This window comes from Myotis brandtii, unplaced genomic scaffold (assembly GCF_000412655.1).
Source record: "Myotis brandtii unplaced genomic scaffold, ASM41265v1 scaffold423, whole genome shotgun sequence".
Taxonomy (NCBI): domain Eukaryota; kingdom Metazoa; phylum Chordata; class Mammalia; order Chiroptera; family Vespertilionidae; genus Myotis; species Myotis brandtii.
The window spans coordinates 3,055,312-3,075,525 of record NW_005366214.1 but is presented as its reverse complement, the minus strand read 5'-3'; the positions used below and the strand labels follow the sequence as shown (position 1 = coordinate 3,075,525).

The window sequence follows — 20,214 nt, the reverse complement described above, 5'->3', positions numbered from 1 at the left end:
CCCCCAATGGCCCTCCCCTGCTGGCCTGATCTCACCCCCAACTGCCCTCCCTTGCAAGCCTGGTTGCTTCCAACTGCCCTCCCCTGCCAGCCTGATCTTACCAACTGCCCTCCTCTGCTGGCCAATTTGTTTCTGATTGGTTGGTTTCTCTGCCAGTCAGCATCAAAAGCTTTCCCTCCTAGGCAGCCATTGGCTCCTCACAGTTGACCCAGATTTGGTTCTGATTGGTCGGTTTCTATGCCACTCAGTGTCTCTGGGCCTATCAACAGGACCTGATCAGAAAGGTGGGGCTGATCAGCAGCCCCTGTGACGTCCTGTAGAGAAATGGAGGTGTGGCTGCTGGCCTGGCCAGGAGAGAGAGAGAGAGAGAGAGGCAAGTGCTGATCAGCAGTTGCCACACAGGCTATGGATCAGACCCTGCTTCTCTCTTCAGGCCTCTCTCTGGGCCTGATTCGCAGCCCCCTCAGCAGTCAGTGCTGGGTCTCCACGGCAACCCAGCGCTGACTGCAGGACTGACTTCCGGTTGGTCGAGCCTCCAGCTGTGACAGACCCAGGGTTTTTATATATTAGGATATCAGTGATTCTGTACATTAAAAAGTGCCGTGTCATCGATTTTCTTTCTCTGATATAATTTGCTCACCATAATTGGAAAGTGAGAGGCTATGATCTGTGCTTCAGAATTTTTTAGAAGTGCTTGCATAGACTTCTCCTGCTGGAATGCAAAGCCTTCAGTTCAGAGACCTACAAAAAGACTTAAGAATGCTATTACTGTGGGTTGTTTTATTTATTTTTTTTAGATAAAGTTAAAGCAGTTTTACAGAGACTTTAGAGACATTCCTCCCCCGCAAAGCTTCATGTTAGCAACACAAGTTTAAGTCCAGCAAAATTTTTGCAATAAAAACATACCCTGGGGTATTTTGGTGGCTCCAAATCCCATGTATTGTAAAGTTCTTCAAAAGAATGTACGGGATGACAATCATTTTTTTAACGAAATAGAATTTATATCAAAATAGTTCATCTTCATTATATCTGACATAATTGTTCTCCACCCTGTTGGGGGGATGGCTTGTGAAAACCAACTCAGGTCAGGGCTCCAGGCCCGAGTGCCTCTGGCGGCTGGAATGCGTTTCCACGCTAGGGGCACCCAGCCAGCTTCCTATTTACTTAGAGGCGTTGAGTGCCTTAGGAGCAAAACAGAAGTCGTGATGCAAGTTTTGGCTGCAAAGCATGTTAGGGTTGCCTGACATGTTCAACTAACATGTGACCTGAAAGTTCTCAAAGCCCGAGTTGGTTTAAGGCAAACCCAGATTAAACAGCCTTTGTAGTCCTTTTAACCCAGTCCTAAGTCAACAGGAGGTGCAAGCGACGAGGAAGCTTACATTGCACACTGTGAACACTGTGAAGAGGGTTGAGTCTGCACTCAGGGGAACATCGTGCAGTATGAACGCTCTCTCTTCCTGTTCATGACGTCAACCAAGAGGACCATGTCAGAGAAAGCCATAGGTTTATTAAATGACCAGACGTCTTACAAATTCCCAGGTGTGTGAGAGCACATGGTGAGTGTGTTTGCTTTTTAAACAAAGAGAGGCCCATGTGCGAAAGAATACAGTATGAACGCTCTCTCTTCCTGTTCATGACGTCAACCGAGAGGACCGTGTCAGAGAAAGCCATAGGTTTCTTAAATGACCAGATGTCTTACAAATTCCCAGGTGTGTGAGAGCACATGCATGAGTGTGTTTGCTTTTTAAACAAAGAGAGGCCCACGTGCAAAAGAATATGCACAGAAAAAGGGAAGAGTGATGTTTAGTTACAATGGCCATGTATGAGGTGCTTGTGAGGCACCTGGGATACAGAGGTGAAAGGGACACAGCCCCCAGTGTTGTGGAGATAAGAGAAAAGATTGAGGTGCACTCCCAGGTTGCTATGGGAACAAAGGGCGGGGGCACGTCACCTTGATTCAGGAATTGCGTGAGTCTACTTAGGCTCTGAGGCAGATAAAGTAAGTTTAATTGAACTAGTTAATTCCAGGCGGGGTGACAGGCAGTGGCAGAGGCATGAAGGGAGTGCCTACAGCTATAAGCAGTTTCTTCCCAAGTCCTTCTGGCTATAAGAAATCACCAGGAAAATTCCTAGGGAATGACATTGCTATGGTAATAGTTGTTGAGGGGGGAAAAGGATTCTATTTATGAAATATTAAAAATGCAAGTGAGCTGACCTTTTAACCAGTCTTTATAGTATTAAGGGATTAAATAAATAAATTCTCGGTAATTAGACCCCTAGGGAGAATTTAATTTGCATCTAGATGTGATATGTTGAGTAATTCAATACAAGTTTTGTACTGGTCAGCACTAGGATCTCAGGTTGATGATAACATAAGCTAGATAGGGTGATACCATGGGGCCAATTTTTATCATCTGCCACAAGGGAACCTTAAAATCTGTTTATTTTTTGGTTCCTAAATGGCTATTGTGAAAGAGAGCAGTACAATGGAGTGACTCTTCCTATGTAACCTTTATCTAAAATTGTAAGAATCTCTCAGGAATATTGATTGTGACAGTATCGCCACAGGGGTGAAGGGCTGAGAACAAGGGTCTATTTTATCTTCTTTAGACAGATGCAAAACCAGAGAATAGAAACAATTAGATTGCTTGCTGAAGATTTTACACACACACACACCCACACACACACACACACACCAAAAAACTGAAGCAGGCATAAATTTGGCTAGACCTTCTGAAGGCAATTGTGTCTTAGCCTAATTTATTTTGGCTATTTCTGCATTTCATTCTTTGAGATTCTTGTGTAAACCCTAATTTTTACTGTTAGAAAGAATGTAGCAATTATATGTATATAGGGTATATTCTTGTTTTTTTATATTCTTCATAGGAAAAAAATGTATTAAGTTAAATTGCTAAATGAAAAGAAATGTGTATGTAAGACATTAACAGATATTGTCTAATGCATGCCCCAAAAAATGATGGTTGCCCTAACTGGTTTGGTTCAGTGGATAGAGCGTCGGCCTGTGAACTGAAAAGTCCCAGGTTCAATTCTGGTCAAGGGCATGTACCTTGGTTTTGGGCACATCCCCAGTAGGAGATGTGCAGGAGGCAGCTGATCAATGTTTCTCTGTCATCGATGTTTCTAACTCTCTATCCCTCTCCCTTCCTCTCTGTAAAAAATCAATAAAATATATATATTTTTTAAAATGATGGTTGGCCCTTGAACAACACAGGTTTGAACTGTGGGGGTTCACTAATATGTGGATTTTTTTCAATAAATACTGTAAATCTATTTTCTCTTTCTTATGATTTTCTTAATATTTTTTCTCTAGCTTACTTTATTGTAAGAATACAGTATATAACACATAGAACATAGGACATTAATTGACTGTTAATGTTATTGGTAAGACTTATAGTCAACAGTAGGCTGTTAGCAGTTAAGTTTTTGGAGGAGTGAAAAGTTATACATGGATTTTTGACTGCATGGAGTAGGGGGTGTCTATGCCCTAAACACATTCTGTTCAAGGGTCCTGTGCCTAGTTCTGTGCTAAACACTTTGAATGCATTATTTCATTCAGTCCTTGGAAAAACCTATGAGGACAGCACTTCCTGGTTTATCTTCTCGTCTTACTTTTCCAAAGGTTTGTGGTTGTGGGTTTTCCTTTTTATTTTTTCAACTTCTATTGAAATGATCATACTTATTTTCTTTCACCTGCTACTACAGTAAGATGTAATAATAGATTTTCTTATACACTCATGGTTATGCTCCTGGGAAAATTCACGCTTGGTCACGTGGTTTTTCTAAGTTAATGCTGAATAGTATAGAAGTTCCCAGTTATCTAAGTGTAATTGCTACTGGGCAAAGTCTACATAAAATGAATCCTTCAAACTGAGGACTAAGTTTTGTTAATAGTTAAGAAGTGGAAGAAGGGGTTTGGAAAATGAAACTAAAATGATGAAAGTATTATATTGAACAAATTTTGTTATTTTTCTCTAGGCACTGATTTTTAGAATAAAATATTTTTTCAGACAATTTTATTATGTTAGAATACTCCCTATTTTATTTTTAATTTTTATAGTACAGTTGTAAATAGGATCTTTTTAACAAGTGTTTGAGGCATTATTTCTCAGGGGTCTTTCCTTATATGTCGGCATTCAAATTATTCTCTCTTAAAATGCCTATCATGTCATGTTGTGTATCAAATTTCTTTTGTTCAGTTGTTAACTGATCTACCTCTGCCAGAGCCTTTTACCTGCCATTGGCTTTGGGTGCGGATTCTCAAACATCACTTTCCCTAGGCTGCATGAAAATTCTTCAACTTGTGCAAGATTTTCAACTTTACTTTGCAGTTAGTTTATATTACATATCAAGATGTTTGTCGCATACATTACCACATCCAATAAACTGAGAAGCCAGTGTGTGCTGGGCAGGAAAAAAATGCTGTTATTAAGTGGAAAGGAATATTTGTGTTGGGGACTAATTATAAAAGAATAGGAAAGCAAAGACCCCATAACATGACAATTCTCAGCAATATTTTCTTAGTGTTTTTTTTTCTATTCACTTTGTAGTTAAACAAACTTCAATAAGGAAGACCCCTGCATCAGTACTTATGAGCGGGGTTGATATATAAGCAGAAGGGGGTTACTTTTACTGGGGTCCATAATTAGAATTTAGATGGTCCAGAAACTTGATGAGAAAAAAATTTTTTCACCTATAATATAAATTAGCATTTTCTTCCACTTATAAACAAACCACAGTGGTATTAGTAGTGCTTCTGTTGTAACAATAGAAGTCACAGATTATTTCCAGTTTTCACAGATATTATGAAATGCAGTTTATACATATCACTGCTTCAAAATTATTATAATGACCAGGTCTGCCACTAAGTATTTAATTTGTAAAGGAAGCTCATATATTATTCTATCTCACTTAAAATATATTTTGATACTTGATTTTCTTTGCAATCTTATGTATCTTAGTTTCTTAGATTAGAAAGCTTCTTTTTGATAAGGCATCCATAAGCATCACGGATTCTCTAAAGGACCCATGACATAAAAAGTGATTATTAACCTTGATTTCTTTGTTTTCTGTGTTATCTTAGACTATATCAATTGTATCTTTTATTCCTAGTGTTGTCTCCCAATTTCCTTTAAAATTGGGCTCTTTCCTTCTTTCTCTCTCCTGAAACCAGTTTAAACACTAACACTATCTTGTTCTTGAAGCCGTAAAACAATCCCCCGGTGAAACCATCTGGGCCTGGATGGTGTTTGAGAGGCAGCCCTTAGAAAACTTTCTCCATTTCTTCCCCCAAAATTAGTCTTCTTGGTTTCTTTAGCTCTTCTTCAATAAATTTTGATAATTTGTATTTTCATAGAAATCTATTTCTTCCAGCTTTAAAATGGATAAGCAACTTATTCTTGATGATTCCTTAATTTTCCTTTGCATCAGTGATGAATTTAAAAGCAGTATTGAAGACGCCATTTTTATTTTATTAATCACAAGTCTATTGTGATTTTTGGAAAAGTTCTAGTATAATTATGTGGGAAACATCACTTACTGTCTTAAGATGGTACATTGTTTTCAGCCTTTAAATTAGGGGCCACTATTTTGAAAACATGAGGTTAGAAAATGAACTTGGCACCTATTCCAGGTTAATTTCTACTAATTCCCAGTTAGCAGAGGTGGTGTTGGGACTGATGCTTTGGGGCAGCTCTCTCAGTGTGCTGTGAGTAGTTCCCTCACTCAGTTTGTTAAGGACCCCAAAATGAAAGCCGAATATGAGAAACCCTGTTTCACCAGCCAGTAGTTGCAGCCATTACATGGACTGAGTCCGAGACAGCGGGACCGGGGCTAGGAGACCTGGCTGCTGCACATGCCGGAGCATCGGGACCTTGGGAAGCCCGTGGTCTGTGCCGGGGAGACTGACCCAAGAAAGCCAGCCATAACCAGGCAGCGGGAATCTCAGGGCTCACATAGGTCTAACCTTAAAAATTAAGAGTCTTAAGGTCACTAGAAAAGCATGATGATTGTCTGAGGTGTTTTGCATCTTGAAAAAATAATTTAGGGAGTATTTTGGACTATCCAACTTGCTCAAACATTAAGTGCAGGTAGATTCATTACACATTTCCCCCCTTTCTTTTATCCTGCAGCCACTCTCCAGAGAGACCGAATCTTCAAACATTTTACCAGGAAGCGCCAAAGGGCTATGCGAAGGCGAGTCCACCAGATCAATGGACACAAGTTCATGGCCACGTACCTGCGACAGCCCACCTACTGCTCTCACTGCAGGGAGTTTATCTGGTAAGAGGTCCCTGACTTCACTCCTAAGAGTCCCATCTCAGAAGGAGAAAACAGTTTCATATCTGCAGCATGAATGGAGGGCTACATTTTTATGCAAACTTCTGTCTTTTTTTTTTTTTAAGGCAGAGGCACTTGGTTCAGAGTAATTTCTGAATATCAATCAGTTACTTTGTGTTCTGTTGGGTATTTTTTGTGATGACTTTGGATTTTATACCTTTCAGCAGTCATAATCCAAGGTTAGTTGGTATTTCTATCATTTTTAACCAAGAATAGAGTCTTGTCTAAATGAAAGGCCCTAACCTGGATGTTGATAAAAGGCCTACAAATGTGCTATCACAGCTATAGTCTTTAGGAAAAAGTTCCGGCTGCGTTTTCTGTTGAAAAAATCAAAAGCTGCAGCACCTTTGAGCCCATTTTCTCCTTTGCAGCAGTCTGTGCATTCTCGTTAGCTGACGCCCCTCCTCTCCCTGTGGTTTGCTGACCCAAAGGGTGACTGTCCATTCACACCATTCTGCTTCCCTCCTTCCTGTGACCTGCCAGCCCTGTAGGCATTTGTGTTGACAACCTGTGACCTCAACTAAGGTTCTGAACGGAAACTTGTTAATTTCACTGAATTTTTTTTCCACCAAGGAAACATTAACTCCCACCCAACTAACCTTGTCCGCGCCCCCCCCCTCTCTCTCTCTCTTTCACACACACACACACACACACACACAATATTGGTATATGTGTTACATATACATGGTTAAAAGTACGAGCTCTGGAATTCATTATCATCACCAACTAGATGTGTGAACATAGACAAGTTATATAACCCATTAGTGTCTCCTCACTTGTAAAATAGAGTCAATAATTTTATTTTGTCTATATAATAAACTTTTAAAAAATATATGTTTTATTGATTTCAGAGAGAGGAAAGGAGAGTGAGAGACAAACATCAGTGATGAAAGAAAATCATTAATTGGCTGCCTCCTGCACACCCCCTACTGGGGATTGGGCCTCAAACCCCAGCATGTGCCCTGACTGGAAATGGAACCCTGACCTCCTGATTCATGGTTCAATGCCCAACCACTGACCACACTGGTCAGGCTATACAATAAACTTTTATATAGTGAGTAAAGTGCCAGGCCCTATTCTTAGTATTTTTCATTACCAACTCTTTTTATTTTCATGATAACCCCATGAAGTAGGTCCTGTGACCATTATCCTTTTTTATAAGCAAACTATGGCTCAAAGACATTAACGACCTGCCCTAAATCACACTCAGGCTGTCTGGCTTCAGGGTCTTTGCTCTTAATATCATCTATCCTGTGGGCTTAGTAAAATGTGGTCTTTGTTCATTGGAATAAGAATTATATCACCACCACCAGAGCCCATACTTGGGAGAGAGAGATGAAAGCTGTAGGCATATTGTGGCCACACTTCTGCTCTCCTGGACTCCGGGGTGATGTGGGCAGAGGGGAGAAAGGCGCTTCAGGTCAGGCAGCTGCGGTGGGCTCATCTGTTTGTATGGGTACCTGCATCTATTTACTTCACCCTCTGCACATGGGAGAGATAATGGGAGAGAGAATGCCATGCAAGGTAGTGCAGTAACACTTCAGGCTGAGGCTCAGACACACACACAGATGAGGGTTGGTTTTCAGGAGGATTTGGGAGATTGCTGGAGAGGCAGTGGAATAAGAATTGCCAATACCCACTCGTTTCTACCATCTAGAACCTTCTAATCCATCACATGGTTTCCTCTGTGTCTTGTGGTAACAAACAAGGGCTCAAGAAGCACATATCCCTGCTTACCCTTTTATGTAATGGTGTTTACTTTGAATTTATATTAGTTCACACAAACACTCCATCCATGCTTTTGTTCCGGCCCTCCGGTCCAGTTTAAGAACCCATTGTGGCCCTCGAGTCAAAAAGTTTGCCCACCCCTGATCTAGAACCTTCTAATCCATCACATGGTTTCCTCTGTGTCTTGTGGTAACAAACAAGGGCTCAAGAAGCACATATCCCTGCTTCTTCTCTGAAAATGTGTTTTTTATCAAAGACTAGAGGATGAAATTTGTGTTCTTGAAGTACTGTAATTATAGGAGCATTCTTGCTGAAATATTCAACTGATGGTAATTTTTTTTCTCTGTTGTCTTGAACAGGGGAGTATTTGGGAAACAGGGTTATCAATGCCAAGGTAAGAAAATGTTTTTAAAACTACATTTAATCTTGTTCCTATGTTAAAAAGTGTTTATAGCAAGAGGAAACAGGATGTATTCCATTAATATTGCAATAACTCTCTGAAGGTCACATGAGACCCCCCCCCACACACACACACACATACATACAATAGAATTATGTACAATTCCTTAGTTTTTACATTTTGGCTATGTTTTTATAAAATATGTTTTGATTGATTTCAGAAAGAGGAAAGGAGAGTGGGGAGAGATGGAAACATCAACAATGAGAGAGAATCATTGATTGCCTGCCTCCTGCATGTCCCACACTGGGGATCAAGCCCACACTGGGGATGAAGTATGTGCCTTGGTTCATTGAAAAGATCAATAAAATTGATAAGCCTCTAGCCAAGCTAACTGAAAAAAGCCAACATGCCTCAGAATAAAGGATTTTCTTTGTGAATGATGGTTTTGAGATCCCCTCATATAAAAAGATCAGTTCTCTGGGAAGGTTCAATCTGGTTCTTCTGAGAATTCCATCTGATGAAAGCTATATTGGTCTTAAAGTATAGTTCTATTTGTTGACATGTCATCTGTCTTTATGTATTTAATCTTAAAAGCTCCCACATGTCTTGAACGATCTTTAAAATTATGCATATTTTCAGACTGCTTCATTGCACATGTTCATCCTTTAGCGGCAAACTGGACTACATCTGCACGATGTCAGATGTCTAGATGAAAATGAAAAAGTTATTCAGAAAGTTCTAAATATTCAAACGACTGATTGCATCATTCTGCAGATATTTAATGAATGCCTACTTTGTTCAAGGCATCATGCTGGCTGGGAATTCTGAGGGCATTAAAGGCTATAGGTGGACAATTTGAAATGAGGGGGCGGGGTAAAGGTAGGAGGTTGGAGGAGGGAAAGATGGCTCCAGCCTAGAAGGGTAACCACAGTGGTGTATTTTCATGGAAGAGACATTTGTAAAAGTTGTGCCTTGTTATAAATCTAAGATTTGGTCAGGTGATAGGATTGTGAAGGGCCTAGAGAGTGTAGGGGGCGGGGGGGTGAAGCCTTGCTCCCAGAAGAGCAAGAGTTTCGTTTTTATTGGAACAAAGAACTCCCTTAGAAAAAATATGACCCGTAAGCTTGGGATAGACTGGGGGCCCTGAAACCTGGCTGGAAGGTTTGAAAGCTATTGCTTGACAGTTCAGCTCAAGGGGTGAGGTAACTAAAATCATGCTGTGAGAAGATTCCTCTGGATATGGGGACAGGAAGGATGAATTAAGCTCAGGACTTGAATAAGAGTGGTTTAGCATGAGCAAAGGCTCAGTTAGGATGCTGGTAAAGAAAATAGGGAGGACAAGAGGCCTGGATGCTGTCCTGTGGGCCGGACATCCAAATAAGCACCTTGGCTTGGTGCAGCCCTGTTGACACTAGTGTCACTGACAAGATGGTGAGCCTCGATAAATGTATTAATTGTGGATTTCATTTCCTAGTGTGCACCTGTGTCGTCCATAAGCGCTGCCATCATCTAATTGTTACAGCCTGCACTTGCCAAAACAATATGAACAAAGTGGATGCAAAGGTAAGAGGATAGCAGTTTGCCAATTAGGTCCCTGCATGATCTTTCTCTCTCTCCTTTTTCTCCCTCTCCCTCTCTTTTTCTCCCTCCCTCCAGTTACCACACTCCTTGAAGCCAATGGTGGGATCAGAATTGAAATGCCTCTCCTTTTTACTTGATGGCATTTGTACGTCTGTACTTGTGTAGCATGACCTTTAGTGATGACCTTGAGATGATCCTTTTAGTGATCAGCTGGGTATAGTTGAGAGGGGTTCAGTTCTAATTTGAAGAGAGCTTTGAAGGAGTGGAAAGATCCATGAGTATAGCATCAGATGACTAGGATTTGAGTGTAGAACCGTCCTCTGCTAGCTAGCTTCTCTCTCAGCCTCATCTTTAAAATGGGAGCGATGCTCCCCTCATGAAATTTTTGTGATGGTTACACAAGTTGGAAATGATGTGATGAGTATGCTGCTAACTATAAATTGTGCTTCCTAAATAAGGTGACTGTTGGCTTCTTCCAGCCTCTCAAGACATTTCAGGGAGGATGCATATCTGTACATGAGTGACCCTCACTCGCACCACTTGCATCCCATTGAGCTGGGGTAGGCATTATTCTAAACTCTGGAGGTAGAAAGCAGGATTGTTGCTGACAGTTAGCTGTGGATTTACAGATGCATTGAAATGTCTGACTCTGGAACTCACTGGTTCTTTATTGTCCACAGACTAGGATTGCTAAAGAGTACACATAGAGGAGTGTGTGCTCTCTTTCATGAGAAAAGTTGCAAGAGGAGTAATAATTGCCTCATTCTTTGGGTGTGTGGATGTGTTGTTGTTGCTCTAAATTGTGACATAGACTGTAGAGCCCATGCCTAGTCTAAATATTTGCTGGAAATAGTGAGATTACACTTGACCTTATCCAAAAGGCCGGGAAGTGCTTATATGTGAGATTAAACCTTTGCACTCAGAGGTCAGAATGCAAATGCCACATAAAGGCAGGAAGGGCTGACTGTCACTTAAACATCACATCGGAATGAATTCCTTCTGTGGTCCCATGTCCTCTGGGTGCCCCCTTCTCCCCCCCCCCCCCCCACACCCAACCTTTTGACACAATATCTGGAAGAACATGTGATGATAGCAAGTGTATGTATTCTATGAAAGACCTGTTTAATTAAAAAGTTCTAGGAAATAGATATGGGTGTGAGGGCACTGGCAGGGAGAGAAATACAGCCTGAATATAAAAGATGAAAGGAAAATTTTCATTTCTGTTTATCTCCCCGAATGGTGAACAGTCTAATTAATCCATGCCACACGTTTCTTTCCAGTCCTTCTCATTAGAAAATGTGCTTAGTCTGCTCAGTAAGGCCCAAGTAATTACTTGTGGCTGAGCAGTAAAATAATATGCCAGCTCGGGTGTCATAGTAACACTCTGCGTTTGGTAGGCTCCTGTTACAGGTTTTACCAAAGATGTTGGTGCGGGACTTTAGCTCTTGGCCTCTGTTTCCTTTTTACAGATCGCTGAACAGAGGTTCGGAATCAACATCCCGCACAAGTTCAGCATCCACAACTACAAAGTGCCAACATTCTGCGATCACTGTGGCTCCCTGCTCTGGGGGATAATGCGACAAGGACTTCAGTGTAAAAGTGAGTTGCTGGGCACCCACTTCTTCATGAGGCCACCAGGATGCAGGCTTTTGGAATTCTATAGGTTCAGAATCTGACCCTGGACTGATGGTTTTAGATCCTTTGTCAATTAACATCTTAGTAGTTCTATAGTTGTGTATCCCTTGTCAGGCATGGGCAGGGAGCTACATTTGATTCACAGATTTCCTAACCAGGGAATACTAAGTCAGTTGTTAAGCTCAATGTTCTAGCTAGCTGGCTATCGTGCATTTAGTGCTGAGTATAGACTCGTCCTTGTGTGTTTTAATAAATGTTTAAGAGGAAAAAAAATGGGATCTTCATCAGAAATGGAAGGGGTAGGGAGTGAGGTTGCCCAGAAGAGAAGCTTGGGCGGTGAGTAAGGCCTGGCAGGAGAGCTCACCGAGATGAGTAGGAGGTGAGTTGTAAATGTAACTCAAGCTGCCCTGGTCTCTTCAAGGAGTATGCGGTAGAGACAGAGGTAGGTGGAGTGAAGGACACTTAACTTCTCTCACTGTGCCCAGTGGAACACGCTCTTGAAGCTTTTGACTCAGCAAAGTTCTGGGCATAAGGGCTGACCCCTGTCCAGTTAGGAGTTGGAGAGCTCTTGGCCTTGAGTCACCTCCCATTGAGTGTTGCTATGACAATCTGGTTGTCATGGGCACACTGATGAAATACATGTGAATTTCAATCCAGATGCTTGAGACATACCCCGAGTCACAAGGGGAGGCAGGGGTGGCATCCGGTCAGCTTCCATGGACTGCCTGGACTTCCCGAGCCTGCTTCTGTCAACAAAAAGGGTCCGGTGACTTGTTTTCAAAAGGGCGATTCTTTTCTCTCTCTAGAACACCATTTCATAATACTTTTTTCATCTAATCAAGACAGTCAGTTCATGTGTAGCTTTGGCTTCGGCCCTGCTTGATCCTGCGCCGGATGGTCTCCCTTGGGGGTGGGTTTCCAACATGAAAGTCATGTTCTGCTTTTGTGTAGTTGTTGCTGCCAGGCGGAGCCAGGAGCCAGGCGTGGGGCTCATCTGCATCGGTCTGGTCCCTGGTGGCCCTGAGGGTAGCATACCTACAGTGACCTGGCTCTTACAGTTTGTGCTTTTATTGTCACCTGCGGCTTTAGAAAGGCCACTGGAGGCTTGTGTGTCCTCATAGCAGCTTCCTCAAGGGAAAGAGGGGGACTTCCCATGGAGCTCATAAAGCGTGGCCTCAGGGCCCCTCCCTTGCAAGGACACCCCCCAGAGCCCTCCACTCGACTAGAGGTTCTTTCTCTGAAAGCTCACCGCACCCTAAATTACATAAACCCAGGCCCCCAAAACCTGAACTGCATCTCTGCTCTCGAACAGAGATGCAGGGACCCTCCCGGAAACGGGTTTGTTGCAGCTGCTTCGGGGCCCCTCCCGTCAGCAGGCCGCGGGAGGGAGCTGGATCAGAACTCTCTGCTGGTGAAACCTCAGGTCCTTCGTCATCCCAAGTCAGTTTCCTCTGCACAGGAGTCTAGCTTGCTTCACTCTCCTCTTCCGACTGCCATTTACCCTGACCTTTAAAAACCTGGCTCCACCCCCCACCCCCATGAAGAAGTTAGAACCGCAGGCTGGAGCTCTGAGAACCACACCCCACAGGATGCAGGCCCCAGGCTGCGAGGGCTCTGACCACAACAATACTCAGAAAGAAAGCTTCACTTAGAGGTTTTTCTCTCCCAAACACCATTTCCATCCTGTTCTCCACGTGGCCTGTAGGCTGCTACCTTTTATTGAGAGAGAGAAGGCAAAGCGTAGTCAGTTGGCATGATTCTTGTTACTCAATTGACAATTGATGGAACGTTCTCATGTCTATTGAATCGTGCTGCTAAATCGGCAGTAGCTGTTACACATGATTTAGATGCACGCCTTTCATCCAGTCACGGTGGGAGGAAAATGTATTTGAAATGTATTATTCTTCAGTATGCCAGGCTTTCTGCTTCTGCACAAAGCAGAAAGAGATGAAAATGCCAGGGTTTGTTATGAGTGTTAAGTTTAATTTTATGAGAAGGCGGCCGCGTTGTTCAGCCCATACAATTCCCCTGTCAAGGTGGTGCTGGTCGCTAGCGTTCTCCTTCGCTGTGCACATTGCCCCGGTCCTTTCTGAGTGTGGTTCCCTTCTCTCCCCTGCAGTCTGTAAAATGAACGTGCACATCCGGTGTCAGGCGAACGTGGCCCCGAACTGCGGGGTGAACGCGGTGGAGCTGGCCAAGACGCTGGCAGGGATGGGCCTCCAACCCGGAAATATTTCTCCAACCTCGGTGAGACTTGCGTTCTTTCACGATGGCATTCAGGAGTTGTTTGGATGTGGGAAGCCTGAAGGCGCGCACGTGGCATAATCAAAGTCCCTAATCTCAGCAAACACAATAAAGAGATTTATTGCATTTTTAAAGAGCAGTTTTTTCTGTGAATCAGAGACTGTATACAATTATATGACAAGAAATAATGAGCATGCAGATATAGCAAGAAGCAGAAAAAGGATTTTTAAAAATCAGCTTCCTGTGAGTGTGATCTGGTAAAAATCGGGGCCTTGGCGGGGGCCCCAGCAGTGCAGTTGCCCCATAACAATGGGCTCAGCTTCCTCCTCTCTTAAGGGGTTGAACTTGAAGCTGTCTGAGGTTCTCCACAGCCCTGGGATCGCAGTTCTATAGTTTTATTTATGGATTACAGATCTGCCTCTCAAGTTCACTGACAGGTGCTCCTGCCTCTCAGGTCCTGGGAGTGGGTGGAGTCATGTCCGTTGCCTTGGACATGTTTTGTCTTGCCCCCTCCCTGCGTGACCTCTCCACCTGCTGTTTCCTATTAGAGCAGCGGTTCTCAACCTGTGGGTCTCGACCCCTTTGGGGGTCGAACGACCCTTTCACAGCGGTCGTCTAAGACCAGTGATGGCAAACCTATGACACTCATTTTTTTGGTTGATTTTTCGTTAAATGGCGGCATTTAAATATATAAAATATAAGTCTTTGTTTTACTATGGTTGCAAATATCAAAAAATTTCTATATGTGACACGGCACCAGAGTTTTCCAAAATGCTGACACGTCGAGCTCAAAAGGTTCGCCATCACTGCCTAAGACCATCGGAAAACACATATATAATTACATATTGTTTTTGTGATGAATCACTATGCTTTAATTATGTTCAATTTGTAACAATGAAAATACATCCTGCATATCAGATATTTACATGACGATTCATAACAGTAGCAAAATTACAGTTATGAAGTAGCAACGAAAATAATTTTATGGTTGGGGGTCACCACAACATGAGGAACTGTATTAAAGGGTCACAGCATTAGGAAGGTTGAGAACCACTGTATTAGAGCCTCGGACACTCTCCAGGCCCACGACCTATTGCTGCCTTCCTGGCCCGGGCTCCACAGAGAGAGCTGGGAGGGAGCCATGGCTATGGCTGTGATCTTTGAAAGGCAGAGCTTGATACTGACAGCCGATTCAGGGGAATTCTAGCCTTAGCTACTCTCAAGGTGTCTGGGTGCTTAGGAAAGGAGGTACAATCCCTGTCAGGTTCTTGGTTATCCAGAACATGTCAGCGAAGCACCATTTCCTTCTTACTGACAGATACCTGGTAAACGTTGTATGTCTTGATATTTCAGGAAGGCGTTGGCAAAGTCCTCCGGTGTCTCTGTCTTGTGGAGAGACAGGCAGGATGCTAATACCACGGGGGGCGGGGGGTGGGGGTGTCTAATGCCCAGGACAGCTGCTCCTGAAGGACACAGATGAAAGATCTGAGCCTCAACCAGAGCTTCTAAGATACGACGGGAATAAGATAGACCGTGCGGCCACCTGTCATATGCCACCAAGTGTCTTTCATATTCTGATATTTAATAATGAGAAAACCAAAGTTACCTGTTACTTGATAGTACACTATTAAAAAGAGGCAGAGAATCTTAAGTTTATCAAAAGAGAAGAATGGGTTAAAAAAATAGATTGGGAAACACTGGCATGGAGCTTTCTGCCAGTGCCAACGCAGCCAGGGGAAGTATTGAAGTGGAGGAAGTGAAATTCAAGCGGGTGAAATTCTTCTGTCTTTGAAAAATGTGTGATCAGCGATCTGGAGGAGAAATTATTAAAACAATTGGATTTGTAAGACGATCCATTTTATATCTTGCTGTCACTGTTTTATTGGGTTGAGCAGATAAAATCCTTATAGTTTTGGGCTATTGCACAGTTGTTTATTGCAAACATCATTTAGGCGTTGCCCCAGATAAGCTTTTTTAAAAAAATCGAAATAGGTCAGAAGGTCCAGGATGTTCGACTTTTGATCTGTTGTTTAGTGGTAACTTGTATCATAAATGTCCCAAGGTGGACATCTGCAAGTCACCTTGCCTTTAGGGAGCGCCCTCACCATGATGGGGCTTATCCCATTGGGATGGGGCTGGAGAACACGCTGAGGAGGCCATACTTCTGGTTTGGTGTGGGGAGACTTGGAAATGCATTGTGCTGGTGGTCGACCTTTCTAGCGGGCAAGTGCCTCTGTATCAAAGATCTTCAAAATTAACACGTTAGCTTAAAGAATTCCATTTCCAGAAAATTATCTTAAGAAAATAGATGATGAGGAACATGATGATAATGATGATGAGGAGGAGGACAACACAGCTCATGTTTATTGAATGTTGCCTATAAAGCACATTCAATAATAAAGCACCAACCTAAGTGCTTTGTATGCATGTATTCCTTTACTCCTCATAGTAACTCATGTAGCAGGTGCCATAACATCCCCTTTGTTAGAAGAGGAAACTGAGGCACGGAGAGGCTGGGTAGGCAACTGTGCTAAGGTCACTGGGTTAGGTTGCAGAGCTGTGATTGGAACCCAGGCAGCCCACTTGGAAGTAGGTTAGACTCTTACTCACCCTGTTGACTGTGGTATTACTTATATTAGTAAAAATGGGAGGTAACCTGTATTTCTAATAGCAGGGGAATTTGTGAATAAATTGTGATACAACCACAAAATGGAGTATTGGACAGCCGTTACAACTCTTGTTTTTTGGAGGATATTTAAAGATACGGAAAATACACAAGACAAATGTTAAATAAAAATATGTTATGAAACGATTTTATTATATTTTTAAAATATTATCAAGTATAAAGGCAGACGTGTGTATGTGTGTGTGATTGCTTTTACGTTTTTTGTTTTTGAGGGAGGCTGGTGAGATCATAGGTATTTAAAAGTTTATCCTTCATACTTTTGTTCATTGTCCAAGTTTTTACATTGAATTTTATTTCTCATGTAATTTAAAATATTGTATAAATAATGTTGCTTTATTCATTCAAGTCCTCATATGGAGCCCTGGATCCTCTGAGCAATTATTGAAGACCTCTCTTTGTAGTCAGTGGACACCAGGTGGCGCTCTTGGAATCTGACCACACTAGAAATACACTGCAAAAAACCAGAGGGATCAGACTAAGGCTTTTTTTTTTTTTTTTTTTGCATTTTTATACGTGCCCACTTGAGCATAAATTTAAAATCTATGGCTTAGGTATATTTTTAAATGATTTTTCCCCAAATACAGTAAGCACAGATCAGAGGATAGTCTTGAATGGCAAAACCTGATCACATGTCAAGCTCAATTGATCTTACCCGACCTGTTCTATTAAGTGTTGAAGCTGCAAGATCTTCTCCACCCATAAATGCTTCACGAGCACACTGTGAGTTCTGACTCCATGTATTCCTTCTCTTCTTTACAGAAGCTCGTTTCCAGATCAACTCTAAGACGACAGGGAAAGGAGAGCACCAAAGAAGGAAATGGGGTTGGGGGTAATTCTTCCAACCGGTTTGGTATCGACAACTTTGAGTTCATCCGAGTGTTGGGGAAGGGGAGCTTTGGGAAGGTGAGTCTTGGTTTTCACTGTTTGGATTAAAGTAAGCATGTTGTGTGTGTGTGTGTGTGTGTGTGTGTGTGTGTGTGTGTGTACACACTCACATTTCCCATGTGTCCTTCCCTTTCTGCCCTGTGCGTGCCCACACCCTAAGAACTGCAAGAGTTCTCATGCTCCTCCCACCGCTTTGCCACAGGTGATGCTTGCAAGAATAAAAGAAACAGGAGACCTCTATGCCGTGAAGGTGCTGAAGAAGGACGTGATCCTGCAGGATGACGACGTGGAGTGCACAATGACGGAGAAAAGGATCCTGTCCTTGGCCCGCAATCACCCCTTCCTCACTCAGTTGTTCTGCTGCTTTCAGACCCCTGTGAGTATGACTCGGATTCACCGCCTCCGTGGCCTCCTTTCTTAAAGGGTTGAGACAATAAGATGTCAAAGATTTCATAAAGTAGAATATCAGAAACTTTGGGGGCCTGAGCTCCCCTGGTAGGGCCATCTGAAGGTACCCACGGGCTCCTGATGACTGTGGGAGAAAGTTGAAACCAGTGAACTAACCAGTTTCTTTCATGCTGTCCTGAAGAAGGATCACTTTGAGGGCTGTGTGTCCTATGGTTATAAAGGTCTTTATAGTAAATCTTCTCTAGCACAGTGAAGGTTACCAAAATCTAAGAATAGAAAAAAGGTCATGGGCTGCTTATCTTGGTGACTTTGACCTTGGCTTCACTCCTAAATGTTTAACAAGAGCTCAGACCAGGGTAGGCCCAGAGAGGGCACCTTGATCTGTAATGTCCCAAGGCATTGCTCCTGGCCTTGACCAGGGACCCTTGCCTTCATTCTGTGGACTGATCCTGGGATTCAAGTCTGTCTATCCTCTAATGGTGTGCAGTTAGAAATGCAATGCTTTTGGCTGCAGTTAACAGACTACCCAACCAGTCATAGTTTATGCAATAAACAGAAAGGATGAGTTTAGTTCTTAATATAAATGTTTTTCTGGAGGATTCTGGTGGTAGCAATGTTAGGGTTGACTTAGTTGCTCAGTGACATTGGACATCTCTTCCCCTTGGGGTCTCACATTATTTGCCACAATTGTAAACATCACACCTCCTGGGGCAGCATCCAGAGGAGGAAGCATGGGGCCAGAGGCACAGGGCTTCATGGGCCACCCTCGTTTTATCAGAGAGAGAAACTTCTTTCTAGACTTGAGTCACCTGCTCACCCTTAGCTGCAAAGGAGGCTGGAAGAGCAAATATCTAGCGAAGTTAATCTGCTTTACCAGGATAGACTCCCACCAACCATGACTCATCCCCTGGGGCAGGCCACTGTGCTGCCCAATTATCCCTGAGCTTCTGTTGTCAATGAAGAGGGAAGACGACTCCTGAGAAGTCACCAAGAGAGTCTGCCAAGGTATTTAGAACCTTCTTGTAGTCAAAGGCATTCTGGGAAAGTGAATTCAGGACATGTCCCTTGACTGTGCTACCATCAGGGCAATAGAGGTGGGAGCAGGATAGGGACATCCCACCTGATCCAGGAATGGTGCAGTGCAATTCCAGGGAACCAGAGGGTGAGTTAGAATTTAGTTAGGCAAAAAGAGAATGAAGGCAGATATGCCGTAGAGGGTAACAGCAGTTGCACAAGTGTGGCCGTGAGCAAGACCATGAGGGTGAATACAGCCAGCATGTGTGAAGTATGGAGGTTGAGGAAGGGCTTGGTGAGAACTGAAGCTGCAGAGGTGGCTGGGGCCGGCCTGTGAAGGGCCTTGTGGGCTGTGTTAAGGAACATGGATTCTAGTCCTAAGAGCAAATGGAAGAAATTTAAGCAGAGATATGGCATATCAGATTGCATTTTTCAACTGGAAAACTATTTTTTTGTAGTAGGTAATATAAGCATCCTCCAATATCCATATCCTCTCTCTGAAAGACACAATTATTATTGATTTCATGAGTAGACTTTCAAAGAATATTTTGCACATGAAAACATACATGCATACCAATTATGCATTCATATTTATTTTAAAAAATACAAATGGTGGTATACATTGCCCACCATTCTATACCTTATTTTGTTGAAAATGTAATAATATATCTTGGTGATTGTTTCATATTTGTGTATACATAGCTGCCTCATTTTTAATGGCTGCATAGTATTCCATTTTGAGAACATGACACAATTTATTTTACTTATTTCCCAGTTGCTATGTACCCAGTCTCTTATTTCAATCAGTGTTGCAGGGAGTCCCCTTGTGCTTCTATCTTTATATATTGTGCTGTTATTTCTGTACTAGTGGCCTGGTACACAATTCGTGCACATTGAAAGGAAATTAATTAGAAGGTGGCCGGTGGGGTGGGACTGGGCAAAATGGGCCAGACACACCCTGGAGCCAACTTCCTGCAGTCCCTCCCTAGATGGCCACACCTGGGGCGGCGCTGCGGCTAAAAGGGCATCTGTGGTCACCGCAGCTCAGCAGTAAACCAGATTCAGGGCTGACAGTGCCCCAGCAAAAAAATAACCCACTGCCAAAGGTGGAATCACGTGGCCCTGAGAGGAATCGGACTCCCTCCTCTCTGGTTCCAGGGCGTTGTCACCGAGAACCACCACTGCCAAGTCACCGCAGCTCAGCAGCCCCTGCGTTGAGCGTTTGCCCCCTGGTGATCAATGCACGTCATACCTACTGGCTGGTTGGATGGTTGTA

At 43.0% G+C, this 20,214-nt stretch overlaps 1 protein-coding gene across 1 annotated transcript in view; it reads left to right on the top strand.

Annotated features, from left to right (window-relative positions):
- PRKCH (protein kinase C, eta) overlaps positions 1-20,214 on the top strand; it is a 228,717-nt gene that overhangs the window by 120,083 nt on the left and 88,420 nt on the right. Inside the window, exons 3-9 of the mRNA XM_005874046.2 lie at positions 6,150-6,300; positions 8,445-8,479; positions 9,960-10,048; positions 11,536-11,665; positions 13,821-13,948; positions 17,391-17,534; positions 17,719-17,892. Of these exons, the coding sequence (XP_005874108.1) occupies positions 6,150-6,300; positions 8,445-8,479; positions 9,960-10,048; positions 11,536-11,665; positions 13,821-13,948; positions 17,391-17,534; positions 17,719-17,892 (851 nt within the window). The remainder of the gene's footprint in view (positions 1-6,149; positions 6,301-8,444; positions 8,480-9,959; positions 10,049-11,535; positions 11,666-13,820; positions 13,949-17,390; positions 17,535-17,718; positions 17,893-20,214) is intronic.